Genomic DNA, 15,958 nt, shown 5'->3' with positions numbered 1-15,958 from the left:
CTCTCAGCTCTTTTTGTCCTTCGACCCTAACCGTCTAGGTCGTCCTGTCTCTAAATGGACGCTTTCCAACTGGCTTGCTGCCTGCATTGCGTTCTGTTATGCTCAGGCCGGTCTTTCACTGAAAGGTGCTGTCACGGCCCACAGGGTAAGAGCTATGGCTGTTTCTGTGGCTTTCCTCCGTTCCATTCCCATCGAGGAAATCTGCAAGGCTGCCACTTGGTCCTCAGTTCACACGTTCACTACTCACTACTGTCTGGATACCTTCTTCAGACGGGTTGGACACTTCGGCCAATCTGTGTTGCATAATTTATTTTCCTAATGGCCAACCATCCCTCCTCCCTCTCTGTTAGCTTGGAGGTCACCCATGCGTTAAGAATATGCTGCCTGCTTGTCCTGGGATAAAGCACAGTTACTTACCGTAACAGGTGTTATCCAGGGACAGCAGGCAAATATTCTTACGTCCCACCCACCTCCCCAGGTTGGCTTCTTAGCTGGCTTATCTTAACTGGGGACCATGCACTCCTCCGTCGGGCGGGAAGGCACTCGCGCATGCGCGGTGCGGCCAACTAGAACTTTCTAGTTAAAAGTGTCCGTACCGGGGCTCCGTCGGTGACGTCACCCATGCGTTAAGAATATCTGCCTGCTGTCCCTGGATAACACCTGTTACGATAAGTAACTGTGCTTTATCGCTCCTTTCAGCCGTTATTGTACTGATTTAATAAAAGCGAGTCATTCTCCAAAAAATGCTCATGCAAATGAGGTTGGCAGAGAGTAACAAAGAGTCTCTAAATTTGCTTGTACCCATTGCTGGTGATAGCAATGGGCACGTGCGCAGAATAAATGAAAAAAATCCCCAACAAATCAAGCCACCAAAGTCAAGCAACCTCCCCCCCCCCCCTGGCAGCAGGAGAGATGCCCATTTCCTCCTGCCACCAAGCAATACCTCCCCCAACATCTTCCCCCCCCCCCTGGCAGGCAGTGGGAGAGATGCCCGCTCTCACCTGCCGCCAAGCAGCACCCCCTAATATCCCCCCAGCAGTGGCAGAGATGCCCACTCCCTCCTGCTGCCACACAATCCCCCATGCTTCCGATGACTCCCCCTGTCACCTCCTCCTTACTTTGCTTAGGATGGCTGGCCAGAGGGATGCTTACTCTCTCTGGTCAGCAAGCCTGCCTCTTCAAATGGTGGGCCTTCCCCAACTCAGTGCATCCTGGGATGCACCGGGAAGGGACCTAAAGTTGTTGGCCCAGCTTGGCAAAAAGACAGCTGGGGGGGGGGGGGATATGATAGACAAAATCCTGAGTGATGTAGAACAGGTGAAAGTGAATCAACCTTTTACTCTTTCAAAAAGTGCCAAGACTAGGAGGCACTCAATGAAGTTACATGGTAATACTTTTAAAACATATTGGAGGAAATATTTTTTCACTCAACAAATAGTTAAGCTCTGGAACTCGTTGCCAGAGGATGTGGTTTCAGTGGTTAGTGTATCTTGATTTAAAAAAGGATTGGACAAGTTCCTGGAGAAAATGTCCATAGTCTGCTATTGAGACAGACATGGGGGAAACCACTGCTTGCCCTGGATTGGTAGCATGGAATGCAGCTACTATTTGGGATTTTGCCAGGTACTTGTGATTTGAATAGGCAACTGTTAGAATCAGGAAACTGGACTAGATGGACCATTAGTCTGACCCAGTATGGTTATTCGTAGGTTCTTATGTTAAAAAAGGAGGCATGAATTTGAGTGGAGCAAGGGAGAGGCTAAAATATACTTTTACTCACTAAAATAACTGAATATTTTTCTGTCTTTAAGTCATTATTATGAGTGAATGAGGCCCATAGAAAATGATTCAGTCTTTGGCAGGCCTAGCTGTTTTCTCTTGTCTTTTAGATTTCCAGGTTAACCTACATTGGGCTCTACTAAGGCTACTTTATATACCACTTCCTGATTTTGTTTTCCCCAGTTTTAATCATCTCATCCCTTCTGTCTATCTCAATCATAAAACACTATCTGTCTTCAGCAAAGGCAACAGCTACAGCTCTTTTAACTTAACATGCACACACTCTGAATCTGGCCACCAGGTGTCATCATTGTGCATTGAATGGGACCTCTCCGATCTCTAATGTACAATTATTATCAAACAAAAAAGGAATATGTGAAAATATTATTACAAAACCCACATTACACAATTCCACATACAGAAACATAAAGGCAAATAAAGGCCAAATGGCCCTTCCAGTCTGCCCATTCACAGCATCCACTATCTCCTACTCTCCCTAAGAGATTCCACTTTAGGGTTACCAGATTTCATGAAGTAAAAAAAACGGACATGTGGCCCTGCCCCAGTTCTACTCTGTTCCTTCCCAGTCATGTCCTGTTCTGCCCAAGCCCTGTCCTGCCCGCACACAAGCTTTTTTTCCTCTCTTTCCTCAAAGTTGAGGCCACATCTGGAGGGCCTCCAAGCATGCACGGATGTGATGCAATAACATCAAATGCATTCACACATGTATGTGACATCATTGTGTCATATTCATGCATGCTTGGATGCATTCTAGCCATGGCCCTGAGATCAGCGTTCTTTGAAAACCAGGACAAACAGCTGTTTTATTAAAATCTATCTGGTCATCCAGACAGTCCTCCAAAAAGAAGGCATGTCCAGGTTTTCCTGGACACCTTATCCCACATGTCTGCCCACATTGTGAAGGCCTAAGTCATTTTTAGATACATCTAAAACCCGGTTCGATTACCGACACTTGGATGACTTGTCTCACTGATCATCTAAGTGCCGATTTAGGCCGGTTTTTAGACGTATTTCCATTTTAATTATGAGCCCCATAGTCTGCAATTGAGATAGACATGGGGGAACATAAGAACATAAGAAGTTGCCTCTGCTGGGTCAGACCAAGGGTCCATCGCGCCCAGCAGTCCGCTCCCATGGCGGTCCATCAGGTCCATGACCTGTAAGTGATCCTTTGTCTAAGACCCTTTAATCCCCATGTTTCTTCTGTCTATATCCTTCATGATCCTTTCTCTACCTCTATCTATATCCCTTAATCCCCGTATCCTTCAGGAATTTGTCCAATCCCTCTTTGAATCCCCTTAATGTACTCTGTCCTATCACATCCTCCAGAAGCGATCGGTAGCATGGAATGTTGCTACTATTTGGGTTTTTGCCAGGTACTAGTAACCTTGATTGGCCTCCGTGAAGATGGGCTACTGGGCTAGATGGACCATTGTGGTTAGAGCTGCAGCCTCAGCACCCTGAGGTTGTGGGTTCAAATCCCATGCTCCTCCTTGTGACCCTGGGCAAGTCACTTAATCCCCCATTGCCCCAGGTATATTAGATAGAATGGAAGCCCACTGGGATAGATAGGGAAAAATGCTTCAGTACCTGAATGTAAACCACTTAGGTAATAAGTGGTATAAAAATACTAAAATAAATAAATTAAAATAATAAATAAAATATTCTAATGTAAGTTTCAGGGTTTGCAGCAAGCCAGTTCCGGTGCAGAGTGAGTAGTTATTGTTTAATATGTATTTTTTTAATAATATATTTTTCTACTTTTAATATTTCAGTTCCAGTATAAATTTTGGTCTATACTCTTTAGTGAACTGCTTTCTTTTTCAGAGATATGGCTAATCAAATTAAACTAAATCACACATTAGGAGTTCTATTTACAGATCTCATTTGACCTTTGTGTTTCCATAGGTCTAGCAAAGGTAAAATTAACTGGTTGAGCTAAGAATGTTGCCTATCTTGTTTTTTTAGATGGATGGAGCGTGATAGCATCACCATTCATGCCCAGATACCTCTCTGCCCCCCGCTGTATCTCCCTGAATGGAGTCATCTACCTCATTGCAGACAACACCAAGAAAGTCTATATGTACGATCCCGATGCCAACATGTGGCAGAAGGTGGGTGGCAGACTATTGAGTTGTCAGGGCTTTCATTTCCATGTTCACTCAAGGCTTTTAATCCTCACACAGGGTTAGATGAACAAAATAATTCGTGTTTACATTTGCTTAGATTTTATGCATGTTTAGTTTTCAGGAGCTTATCCTCAGCCATGTTCATAGTTGTAAACCAGGATATTGCTTTGTTGCTGCTCATTACTCTAACAGCTTTATGATACAAAGTACAGTGGTGCCTTGGTTTACTAGCATAATTCTTTCCAGTAGCATGCTCGTAATCCAAAGCACTCGTATAGCATAACAAATTTCCCCATAGGAAACTCAGACGATTCATTCCACAACCCAAAAAGTTTGCTATGGTGGCCCAGGGGTGAGTATCTGCCTGAATGATGCCCGGGTGCCGCAGCCCCTTCAGCAGTGTGACTTCCTTCAGGTGGCCAGGTACTGGCAACCCTCGGGGTCCCCGTACAGCTGCCCTTCCACTTCAGGGCAATGCCTCTGCCATCCGCAGCTCAGGCTCAGGATTTCGCTGCTGGTCTCAGCTCCTGAATTAAGCCGGCCGCCATCCTGTTAAACAATCACGTACGCGCACGTCACGTGGCAGAGTGCTCATCAACGTTGTGTGTGCTTACACATGACACGTGTGTACGTGATTGTTTATCAGGACAGCGGACAGCTTAATTCGGGAGCTGAGAGCTCGTTTATTGGGATGGCGCTCATTTTGCGAGGTAAGATTTGCGGGAGTGTTTTGCTCGTCTTGCAAAACACTCGCAAACCGCATTACTCACAATGTTTTTATATATCATCCCAGCATGAAAATGCTATCTCTAGTGACCTAGACAAAGACATTCAAATGAATTCTAGGTGATAGCATTATTTTTGTTTGGAAAGGCTGCAACAGTCTGTCTATATAAGCACGTGTGAAAGGCCAGAACTAGAGAATGGCAAGGGGACAAATTTTTCCCCCGTCCCTGCAGGAACTCAGTTTCTCCGTCCCATCCCCACGAGTTTCGTCGCTGTTCCTGTCCCTGCCCCATTCCTGTAAGCTCTACCTTAACTGCACAAGCCTCAAACACTTATGATTTTAAAGTGTTTGAGGCTTGTGCAGATGAGAACAGAACTTGCAGGAACGGGACAAGGACAGGAAAATAACTTACTGGGACGGGACGGGAAAATGAGTTCCCGCAAGGATGGGGAAAAATTTGTCCCCATGTCATTCTCTATCCAGGACTCCATAATGCACAGGCAAGCTGAGGTTTTCAGTACCACAGACTCTGCGTCCTTTTGCTTTAAATCTTAAGAAAGTCTGGATTCTGCAATACTGGTGCTGCCTATGAACAGCAACTTCTAGCAACCTAGGAGAGTGGGTGGAAGCATTTATAAGCAGGACATCTGGTCTATATGTGAGGCTGTGTTGTTGCTGGCCTTGGGGAAGTTTTACCTAATGTTGTCTCAGTGTTAGGTTACAGACGTCATCATTTTGTAATCTTGATGCAGCTGTTCATATGGCATCAATACTCAGCTGACTAGGCTGTCCTCGCTTCAGCATTGTAACAGGTGCAGTGAGAATTCTGTGAGGCACTGTCCCTCTAATTCTTCCTCTGCCCATTATTCTCCACCATGAGAAGAGTGTGGTTTATCTCTGAGGAGCCCCTATACATTTCTGTTACAATGCTGTTTTTCAAATGCTATATTTGGAGAATATTTTAAATGAGAGCCTCATGTAAGCTTAATTTTATTAAGCTGTCTCCTGCCTAGTGTAGCATCTTGACAGAACTCCATGGCATAGAATGTTTCAAAAGAAAGCATTGCATATTCAGGTTGTGCCCTTTACTAGGCCTCAGTCATAAAAATTACCTAATTACATACTAAAACACCTTTATACTAAACTGTATTAAGCATGCAATGTCCAGTTTACACCATGTTAACTGTTAGCGCAAGGCCATGTTAAGGGGCTTTGAGGTATTTTCCCAGTTAGCACTCAGTAAACCAGGCATTAAGGCCCAAATTCTGTAACCAATGCCTAATGTTAGGCACCTCTTTTGGAGGCGCCCATCTAGATAAGCGCCTATCTAAATTGAACAACCCAATTAAGCTTTTTAATCAGCAATAACTTAGGCACCTATCAAGAAAGAGTGATTCTGTAACAAGGCGCCTCTAAAAATTTAGGCGACCTTCAAAAAAATAGGCGCTATGCATGTTAGGCCTGGGGCATGGCTATGTGTTAGGCACCTTGTTACAGAATCACTGCTCTTAAGCGTGCTTAAGCACTCGTCTAATTTTTAGTTGTATCTAGAGCTTGATTATTTATTGGGCGCCTCCAAAATAGGTGCCTCTCAGCGTGAGTCACTAAACAGCACCCAACTCTACTTGAATCTCACTGAACGGTGCCTATAGCGGCGCCTAACTTTTGGGCGCGTCTTATAGAATTTGCCCCTATGTGCTTTCGGTATTGGGGGGGGGCTGGCATGGCTGGAGAGAGGTGTGGAAGACATTTGGCAATTAACATGCTACCCTTACTGGGTGCTAAAGGGGAAGTTCTATAAATAGCACTTTAACCACCCTTACCACATTTATGTAAGGATACTTCTAGAATCATGAGCACCATTTCTCTTTTATTTGGTAGCTTGATCCCTAGTAATAGTTCTATGAGATTACTACTACAGGTCAGGGGCATTGTTTTGAATCCAGAACTTGCAAGAGCAGAAGAAACTGGAAATCACTCCTATTCTCACTAGATTACTAGGGACCATAAAGAAGCAAAGGACTTCAGGGAAGTTACTGCAGTGACAGCCATTAACATGACTTTGTCAAAAAAAAGCAGGGGGGGGGGTGTAATTCAAGAAAGCACTGAGGTTCAACAACCAACAGGGCATTACAATAATCTAAGGGGCCCTTGTACTAAAGCCTTAGCAAACATGGCCTTACCACAGGTCTTTACTGCACAAAGGCTACTTTTGTCACACCTAGAAAAAGGCTGATTTTCCCATTTTCATAATTACTGCCCGCATGCTAATTTTACCATTAGCATGAGTCATTAAAAAAATCATGTGTGAGCCTCTACTACCACCTATTTTGTAGGTGATTAGGGCCCCTGCACCAATCAATTTGCATATGGCAAGGCCTCAAGTGCTGATTAACACTGCTGTGCCCACTCTCCACATCCCAACATGCTCTCTTCCCAGAAAACTAAAATAGTTTTTATCACTCGCTATCAGGGCCGCCATCAGAAATTTCTGGGCCCCTTACTGAGCAATCCTATTGGGCCCCCCACGCACCCCTTCCCCCCAACCCCCCCTTCTTCCATGGGCCGAATACACACATACTTTTCTCTGTCGCCGCACTCTTTGACCAAAAGATTTGTAAGCCTGCAACCACGTCAAGGTAGACTCTTTCAGCAGCTCCCCTCCCTCCCCCTTACCTTTGTGGCCAAGTCAAAGTGATCTACCAACAATAAAATTTTAAAAACACAAAGCACGCTGTACGCAGAGAAAATGTTAATTATCATTTATATTCCGCGGGTTTTCAAAGAGGTCAAGGCAGATGACTTTATGCAATGTCACCTCACTAACAACTATACAAAAATAGACAAATATTCCCCCTCCTTTTTTACTAAACTGCGATAGCGGTTTTTAGCGCAGGGACCTGCGCTGAATGCCCCACGCTGCTCTTGAAGCTCATAGGCTCCCTGCGCTAAAAAACGCTATTGCGGTTTAGTAAAAGGGGGCAAAATATAGACAGCATATATAAATTCTCAAAATGGACACATTTTGATCACTAAATTGAAAATAAAATCATTTTCCTACCTTTGGTAATTTCATCAGTCTCTGGTTGCACATTATTCTTCTGACTGTGCATCCAATATTTCTTCCCTTTTTTCAGCCTCCTGTATGCTTCCTCTCCTCCAGACCTCATTCCCTCCCCAAACTTTTTCTTTGTTTCACCCTGCCCCCTTCTTTCTTTTTCTCTCTCTCCATACCCCCTTTCATTCTGTATGTCTGTCTTTCTCTCTCTCTCCGTGCCCCATTTTTCTTTGTTTCACCCAGCCCCCTTTCTTTTTTTTTTCTGGCTCCCTGTCCCCCCCTTTCTTTCTTTCTCCTTGCCCTCCCCTATGCCACCACCATTGGGAAAATGCTGCCACCGCCACTGGGGAATAGGCTTCTATCGGGAACAGGCTGGCGCCGAGTTCGCCCTGCTTCTCTTCCCCGCGGGGCCGACCAACTCTCGCCACTCGACGTCAATTCTAACGTCATAGAGGACATTCTGGGCCACCCAGGCAGTGATTGGCTGGCCCAGAACGTCCTCTCCGACATCAGAATTGATGTGGGTGGTGAGAGTTGGTCGGCCCCACAGGGAAAAGCAGGGAGAACTTGGAACCGGCCTGTTCCCAAAGCCGGCGGTGGCACTCAAGTGGCTAAAGAGGCGCAGTTTGCCAGCCTAGGGAGAACACTGGAGGGTGGCCAGCTGTGCACCCCTTTGGGGCGTAAACCTGGGGCAGACCGCCCCCACCCCCACCTTGGTATGCCACTGTCTGTACCTCACTCCCTCCCTATGACCAAAAATTCTTCTTTCTTCTATTCCCCAAGTACACAACCATCTCTTTCCCTCCCTTTCTCTCTCCCAAGTCCTTGCCTTCTGTGTCCAAAATCACATTCCCTCCCCCACCTCAGCATCTCTTTCCCTCCCTTCCTCTCTCCCAAGTCCATGCCTTCTGAGACCAAAAATGCATTCCCTCCCCACCTCAGCATCTCTTTCCCTCCCTTCCTCCCTCCCAAGTCCATGCCTTCTGTGTCCAAAAACCCATTCCCTCCCCCACCTCAGCATCTATTTCCCTCCATTCCTCTCTCCCAAGTCCATGCCTTCTGTGTCCAAAAACCCATTCCCTCCCCCACCTCAGCATCTCTTTCCCTCCCTTCCTCTCTCCCAAGTTCATGCCTTCTGTGTCCAAAAATGCATTCCCTCTCCCACCTCAGCATCTCTTTCCCTCCCTTCCTCTCTCCCAAGTCCATGCCTTCTGTGTCCAAAAATGCATTCTCTCCCCACCTCAGCATCTCTTTCCCTCCCTTCCTCTCTCCCAAGTTCATGCCTTGTGTCCAAAACACACTCCCTCCCCGTTTTGTGTTCCCCGTTTGCCTCCCAGCCCATCTTAGCAACTTTCTCAGCAAAATGTAGCTCGAGCCGCGTAGGCTTGTCTTCTATTTCCTGCCTTTCCCGCCACGCACACATAGCCGACCAGAAGTCTCCCCGACTTCAGCGCTGACGTCGGGGAAGACTTCCGATCGGCTGTGTGAGCGGCAGGGCAGTCGGAGTAGAAGACGAGCCTCGCGGCTTGAGTTATATTTAACCCCGCGGGTCCCCCATCGTTCCCGTTCAGCTCTCTCTCCTGTGCACCGCCCCCCCTAGGTACGTTACTGGCCCGGGCCCCCTGTCAGCTCCGGGCCCCTGAATGCAGGACTGATAGTACTGCCCTGATGGCGGCCCTGCTCACTATGCATTAGAGAGCTGCACGGGAACGGGGACGACGGGAATCAAAGCTGGATGTACTCAGTCGCGCGGCTCTTCTCCCTACCTTCTCTGCTTGCAGCACAGAGCCGAACGGAAGTCTTCCCGACGTCAGCGCTGACGTCGGAGGGGAGGGAGGGCTTAAACAAAGCTGGATGTACTCAGTCGCGCGGCTCTTCTCCCTACCTTCTCTGCTTGCAGCACAGAGCCGAACGGAAGTCTTCCCGACGTCAGCGCTGACGTCGGAGGGGAGGGAGGGCTTAAACAAAGCTGGATGTACTCAGTCGCGCGGCTCTTCTCCCTACCTTCTCTGCTTGCAGCACAGAGCCGAACGGAAGTCTTCCCGACGTCAGCGCTGACGTCGGAAAGACTTCCGTTTGGCTCTGTGCTGCAGGCAGTGCAGGTAAGGAGGAGAGTATCCTCGCGGTTCGAGTGGCTACCAAGGGAGGGGGCGGTCCGCCCCGCCACACCCCGCCCCGGTTGCAGCACAGCCGGCCAGGTCCCCTTACTTTTGTGGCACTTCCCCGACCGACCGACCGACCGACAACAGCCCCGGTCCGACAATCCTCCCTGCCCTGTAGCCGCGAATCTAAATTATCTTCTTACAGCAGCTGTAATAAGGTAATTTAGATTCGCAGTTAAGGGCAGGGAGGTTTGTCGGACCGGGGCTGTTGTCAGTCGGTCGGGGAAGTGCCACAAAAGTAAGGGGACCTGGCCGGCTGTACTGCACCCGGGGCGGTAGAGAAGGAGTGGGGAGAAGGACGCTGAAAGGCCATGGGGAAGACGGGAGGAGGGGGGGAAGGACTCTGAAAGCACTTGAAGACAGAGGAGGGAGAAGGACGCTGAAAGCACATGGGGAATACAAAGGGGTGGAGAAGGACGCTGAAAGGCATGGGAAGGGCGGGGGGGGGTGAAGGAATCTGAAAGCACTTGTGGAAGACAGAGGGGGGAGAAGGATGCTGAAAGCACATGGGGAAGACAAAGGGGTGGAGAAGGACGCTGAAAGGACATGGGGAAGACAAAGGGGTGGAGAAGGACGCTGAAAGGCCATGGGAAGGGCGGGCGGGGGGGGGGAAGGACTCTGAAAGCACTTGTGGAAGACAGAGGGGGGAGAAGGATGCTGAAAGCACATGGGGAAGACAAAGGGGTGGAGAAGGACGCTGAAAGGACATGGGGAAGACGGGGGGTGGGTGGAGAAGGACGCTGAAAGGCCATGGGGAAGACAGAGAGGGAGAAGGACGCTGAAAGGACATGGGGAAGCAGAGGGGGGGAGAAGGACACTGAAAGCACATGTGGAAGACAGAGGGGGGAGAAGGACGCTGACAGGACATGGGGAAGATGGGGGGGAGAAGGACGCTGAAAGGAAATGGGGAAGAGAGAGTAGGGAGAAGACACTGGCAGGGAAGAAGACAGATGCCAGACTATGGGGGAGCGGAGAGAAGAAGATGGGTGCCAGACCAATTTGGAAGGGGGAAGAAAGGGAGAGGCACAGTACCAGAGCAAATGGAAGATGCAGAAGGAAGAGAGACAGTGGATGGAAGGAATTGAATGAGAACATGAGGAAAGCAGAAACCAGGCAACAAAGGTAGGAAAAGAATTATATTTCTTTTTTTTATTTTGCTTCAGGATAAAGTAGTACATTAGTTGTTGATAAAAATTTATAAACATTAGAGGCTCTGGTAGAAACCCATTTGCAAAGTATGTATTCTTCCCAATTAATATTTTCAAATTAATAAAGTCTTTTTGCTTATTTGTAAATGGGTTTCTACCAGAGCCTTTAATTCAGTAGCATAATTAAATGAAATAACTATTTCTGAAGTTTATATGGACGGGCGGGAACGGAGGGGATTCCTCGCGGGGACGGGTGGGGACGGAGGGGATTCCTCGCGGGGACGGGTGGGGACGGGTGGAACTTTGGCGGGGACGGGTGGGATTTCTGTCCCCGCGCAACTCTCTACTATGCATGCACAGATTGATTATTTTATCACAGGACACCAGCATAGATCCTGCAGGAAGCCTTTTAATTATGTGGAAAGCACGCAGTAGTGCTAGGGCTTACTGCAGTGTAGTAAAAGGGCTCCTAATTTGTTTAGAACAAGTGCGTGAATTAGAGTCTTTAAGGCTTTGGGCTCAAAATAAGGTTTTAAAGACCCAATCTTACTAAGGGAGAAAAAACTTTTTGAAATATTTTTGAAATATGAGGTTTAAATGAAAGACAGTTTTTAATAATATGAAGGGTTGCTGAAAAGTTCTCAGCCCAGCCAACCAACTTCCTAAATTCTGAGCCTTATTTTGTCACTGTAAAGAATGTTATCTTATTTCATTAAGTGCCAATTTGCAGAAACAAACTTCTGTGTTTTGACATTGTTTCAGATCATTGATTGATCATATCCACATCATTCTCATCTTGGTTGGGCTGAAAACTTTTCAGCACCCCTTGTAACTCAAAGCAAAAGAAGCGGTTTCTTAATCGTAGGTTGCCAAAGAAATCTCGGGGCAAAACCAAAGACACTCTTTTTTGTCTGAGTTAATAGATAACTTGTGTTAAGTATTATTTGTTTGGCTGTTAGAACAAGGTCAGCTTTCCCATCTTGGTTCTGACTCAAGTCACCTGTCATATTTTCAGCTTGCTCATCATCTATGAATCCATGGCTTGCTCAACTGTAATATTTTCACACATGCTGTGATAACCCAATAAGATATATGTAAGATTATATGGTTGAGCTTTTTCTGTTTTTCCCAGAAGTGTAAGACTTAAATAAACTCGAACATCTTTCTTAAAGGTGCAACTTCTTCATACACTACATGAAAATGGAGGGATGGTAGCAATTGGAGGCAAAATCTACGTAACTGGTGGACACTGGAAGGGCATGGAAGGTGATTACCAGGTGGAGATGGAAGTATATGATTGTGCCAAGGATGTTTGGACACGGGCGGGAAGCTTACCCTGTCTCTGGCTCTATCACAGCACCTCTTCCATTTTCATGGACACTTCCAAGTGGACTGAACCTTTCCTTGAGACTGTGGAGTAATAAGAAAGACTGGGCTAACCACTGAAAAGCAAGGCATATAGTGAAGATCTTGTTTTGGTTTCTACCATTGGGGTTTTTATTTTCTGTGTTCAATTTTCATCTGGATTAGAACTTGTTTCTAGTTCCACTTAAAAGTGATATTCACTAGACGAAGGCTTTTAAGGAGAAGCTACCTTCTCAGAACACACTCTACTACTTACTCTGTGGCAGGCTTTGTTATATCATTTCTTGCTTGAATGTCACATAATGCAACACTAAGGGCTCCTTTCACAAAGGTGCATTAGGGCCTTAACGCGCGGAATAGCGCACGCTAAAATGTCATACGCGCTAGCCGCTACCGCCTCCTTTTAAGCAGGTGGTAATTTTTCAGCTAGCGCACCTTTGTAAAAGGAGCCCTAAGTATGTTGTTTAGTTTCTAGTCACTGCCAACATATTCCCTTTGTATACTCTTTTGTTTTGCAGCCTATGACTTATTTTTGAAGCTCTATTTATGTTTTTGATGTCTGAAAACCAGCATATGGATGTCTATATTGCAAGGATGACTAAATCCAAGTTTTATAAAACTTGGATAGAGTGTTTAAAAATGCAGTGCATCCATATGGGAAGGGGTCCTGGTCTAGTCATGTTTTGAGCAGGACAAGGGAAGGGCCAAAATATGAATGTCCATCTCTCATTTCAGGAGAAGGTATGTCTGTGCCCCAAAAGGTGGATATTGCCATTTAGATCTGTTTCTGGAGGTATGAAGTGATGTCCTCCTATAGTCTTCTGGTGGTTGGTGTCCCCCATTCCCCAAATGCTAAACTAGCGAGGGATACTAGGTTTTGTGACAGCTTCAGGAGATATTGACATTCATGGTACTACAAGGGCTGACATAATCTTTCAAATCCTGGTACATGGATGTCTGTGTGGTCGTTTTATAACATGGATTTTCCACTACTGTCACATTGGCATTCATGCCCCTGCTATTGCCCTTTTCAAATGTTAGATGTTTGAGTTTGTAAAATGAATGTTCATGCTGGAAGTGATCAGCACATGGGCGTCCATTCTCCTGTATTCTAGAACTGGCTCTACTATTGGCAGATCTTTTTCTAAAATGCAAGTGCCACCATGATCTACTGATCTGGACATCCTTTCTAAAATGCTATTTCATAGCTCTCTCGCCCATCACTTTCTAAAACGGATTTTACTAATGAACTTGTCCATCAACACATCTGACTCCTAAGTTTGCAGTGTTGATTCTCCAGGGGTATAAACATGTATGCAAATACATAGTTTACTACAGTTCTGTAAATGAAGATATTGCCAGGTAATTTTTGTATTGATATGACAACCACATTGTCTTATAGGGCACAGTTGGCTCAGTGTCTCAGACTTTTCTTTTTATAATCTTAAAAAAAAATGCTGTCTTATTATTTGGATGGAGAAAGATAATTTGATAGAAAATGAAATAAAATTGCAAGCTTTTATTTTTTTTTAGGATCAACTTTAACAGTTTAGGAGATTTACATAGGCATGGAGAGTTGCATTTTTAAAAGAGGACACTTATGAGAGAAGTTAAAAAAGGTACATTGCATTTAAACTTATTTTATAAGGGTAACTCAGCCCTATCTGCCATAGTCCAGCATCTTCTTCCTTCTCTCATGTGTCTAGTATCTTCCCCTTTTTCTTCATCCCCATTAGGGCCTACCTCACCCCTCTTGCACCTTCAGTTGCTGCTAATGCACTACTCTACCAAGTTTGCTTGGGACAATATCTTGGGTTGGCACAGGGCTTTGAGCAATCATGCATACACAAGGCCTGCTGTATCCTGCTCCCATAAAACTTATCAACTGGCCAAGCTGACCCTGCATTAATGACACTGAGTACTACGCTGGTGCTACGACTGAAGTTGTACCACTATAGATAAACACCTAGGGCTCCTTTTACTAAGGTGCACTAGCATTTTTAGCGCACGCAAGATATTACCACATGCTACGCAGCTAGAACTAATGCCAACTCAATGCTGGCGTTAAGGTCTAGCGCACACGGCAATGTAGCGCACGCTATTCTGTGTGTTAAAGCCCTAACGCAGCTTAGTAAAAGGAGCCCTTAGTCTGCCTGGTGATCAGGCTGGCTCTGTCTCAAGACCATCCAAAACAGTGCACAAAAGTCAATGCACAAATCCACACCAGATCCCAAAAAATTAATTTATATGCATACGTTCGTATTTTATGAAATATTCATGTACATTATAACTCTAGCCTCTCTTCAGGAACCACTTTGAACAAATTATGTGAAAGCAGGTGTACATTTTTAATGTGTCTACATTTTTATAGTTAGAAATATCTTTGTTGTCATTATACAAATGAACCAAAACAGCTTAAAGAAACAGCAACACAATACAATCTGAAATCTTGCAGATGTCGATAACACTGCACAACAAAGTTTTTGCTTCCTGAACACTGCTGGGTGTTTCTTATAGAATTTTGGGTGCTGATCATGAATATTACATCAAAAATTACCCATCACGTACCATTTCAGAGAAATCTTCAATTTTGTCGTGATTTTTTCTTATATTTGGATGCAAACAATTTTTTCTCCCATAAGTGTCTTATCAACAACGGTTTGTGCCGCCTGGGTATGTCCATGCATAAAATCTAGCCAGGTTGGAAGCTGTTTTATGGAAGATGACATCCTGGGCATGTCTGGGCAGGTCTGAACGAGCTTGCGCTGTCTCACCATGCTATAATGGTGGCTTCCATACACCGATCCTGCTCATTTGGTTAATATAGATAGTCCGTGTGTGTATATAGTATCAGTATAGTAAAGTATAGTAGTATAGTAGCTGTAGCAATATAACAGTAAGTAAGCTTGATGCTATAGACGTTTTGGTGTCGGGCAATATGTCTCGTCGGTGTCGTAACAGCCGCGACACATTCTGCTATATCTGTGGGGAATATACACTTACGCCTCAGAGACGTTCGATGACTGCCCTTGTAAAGAAAGCCTATCATCTGTATTTTGGCTGCAAAATAGGTGATCAAGACAAGCAATGGGCGCCTCACATTTGCTGTGCGACATGTGCTGTTAGTCTGAGAGCCTGGCTCAGAGGTACTCGAAAGACGATGCCATTTGCTGTTCCGATGATATGGCGAGAACAGAAAGACCATGTGACGGACTGTTATTTCTGTTTGACTAATGTGTCTGGTTTCTCTGCCAAAAACAAGAAGTCAATTGAATATCCTAATCTGCCTTCAGCAATGAGACCCATGCCACATGATGACAGTCTTCCAGTTCCGAAACCACCAGAGGATTGGACCTTAGACGAACCAGATGAAGAAACTGCAGTGCAGGGTTCTAACAGTGACATTGACCCGGATTTTGAACCATCCTCATCAGGCGATCCACATCTGATAACACAGTCCGAATTGAACGATTTGGTCAGAGATTTGGGTCTGTCAAAAGCAAAAGCTGAGCTGCTAGGTTCGAGACTGCAGGAATGGTGTTTGCTATCACCAGGTACGAAAATTTCTG

The 15,958-nt window shown here is 45.6% G+C and overlaps 1 protein-coding gene across 2 annotated transcripts in view; it reads left to right on the top strand.

Moving 5' to 3' along the window:
• The window catches only part of KLHL30 (kelch like family member 30), a 71,436-nt gene extending 57,002 nt beyond the window's left edge, over positions 1-14,434 (top strand). For both annotated transcript variants that reach the window (XM_033959204.1, XM_033959203.1), the window contains exons 7-8: positions 3,769-3,914; positions 12,197-14,434. In XM_033959204.1, coding sequence (XP_033815095.1) covers positions 3,769-3,914; positions 12,197-12,445 — 395 coding nt within the window. In that variant the 3' untranslated portion in view covers positions 12,446-14,434. The remainder of the gene's footprint in view (positions 1-3,768; positions 3,915-12,196) is intronic.
• Positions 14,435-15,958: the final 1,524 nt, after the last annotated feature.

Source organism: Geotrypetes seraphini, chromosome 9 (assembly GCF_902459505.1).
Source record: "Geotrypetes seraphini chromosome 9, aGeoSer1.1, whole genome shotgun sequence".
Classification (NCBI taxonomy): Eukaryota; Metazoa; Chordata; class Amphibia; order Gymnophiona; family Dermophiidae; genus Geotrypetes; species Geotrypetes seraphini.
This window is presented reverse-complemented; position numbering and strand designations above follow the sequence as displayed.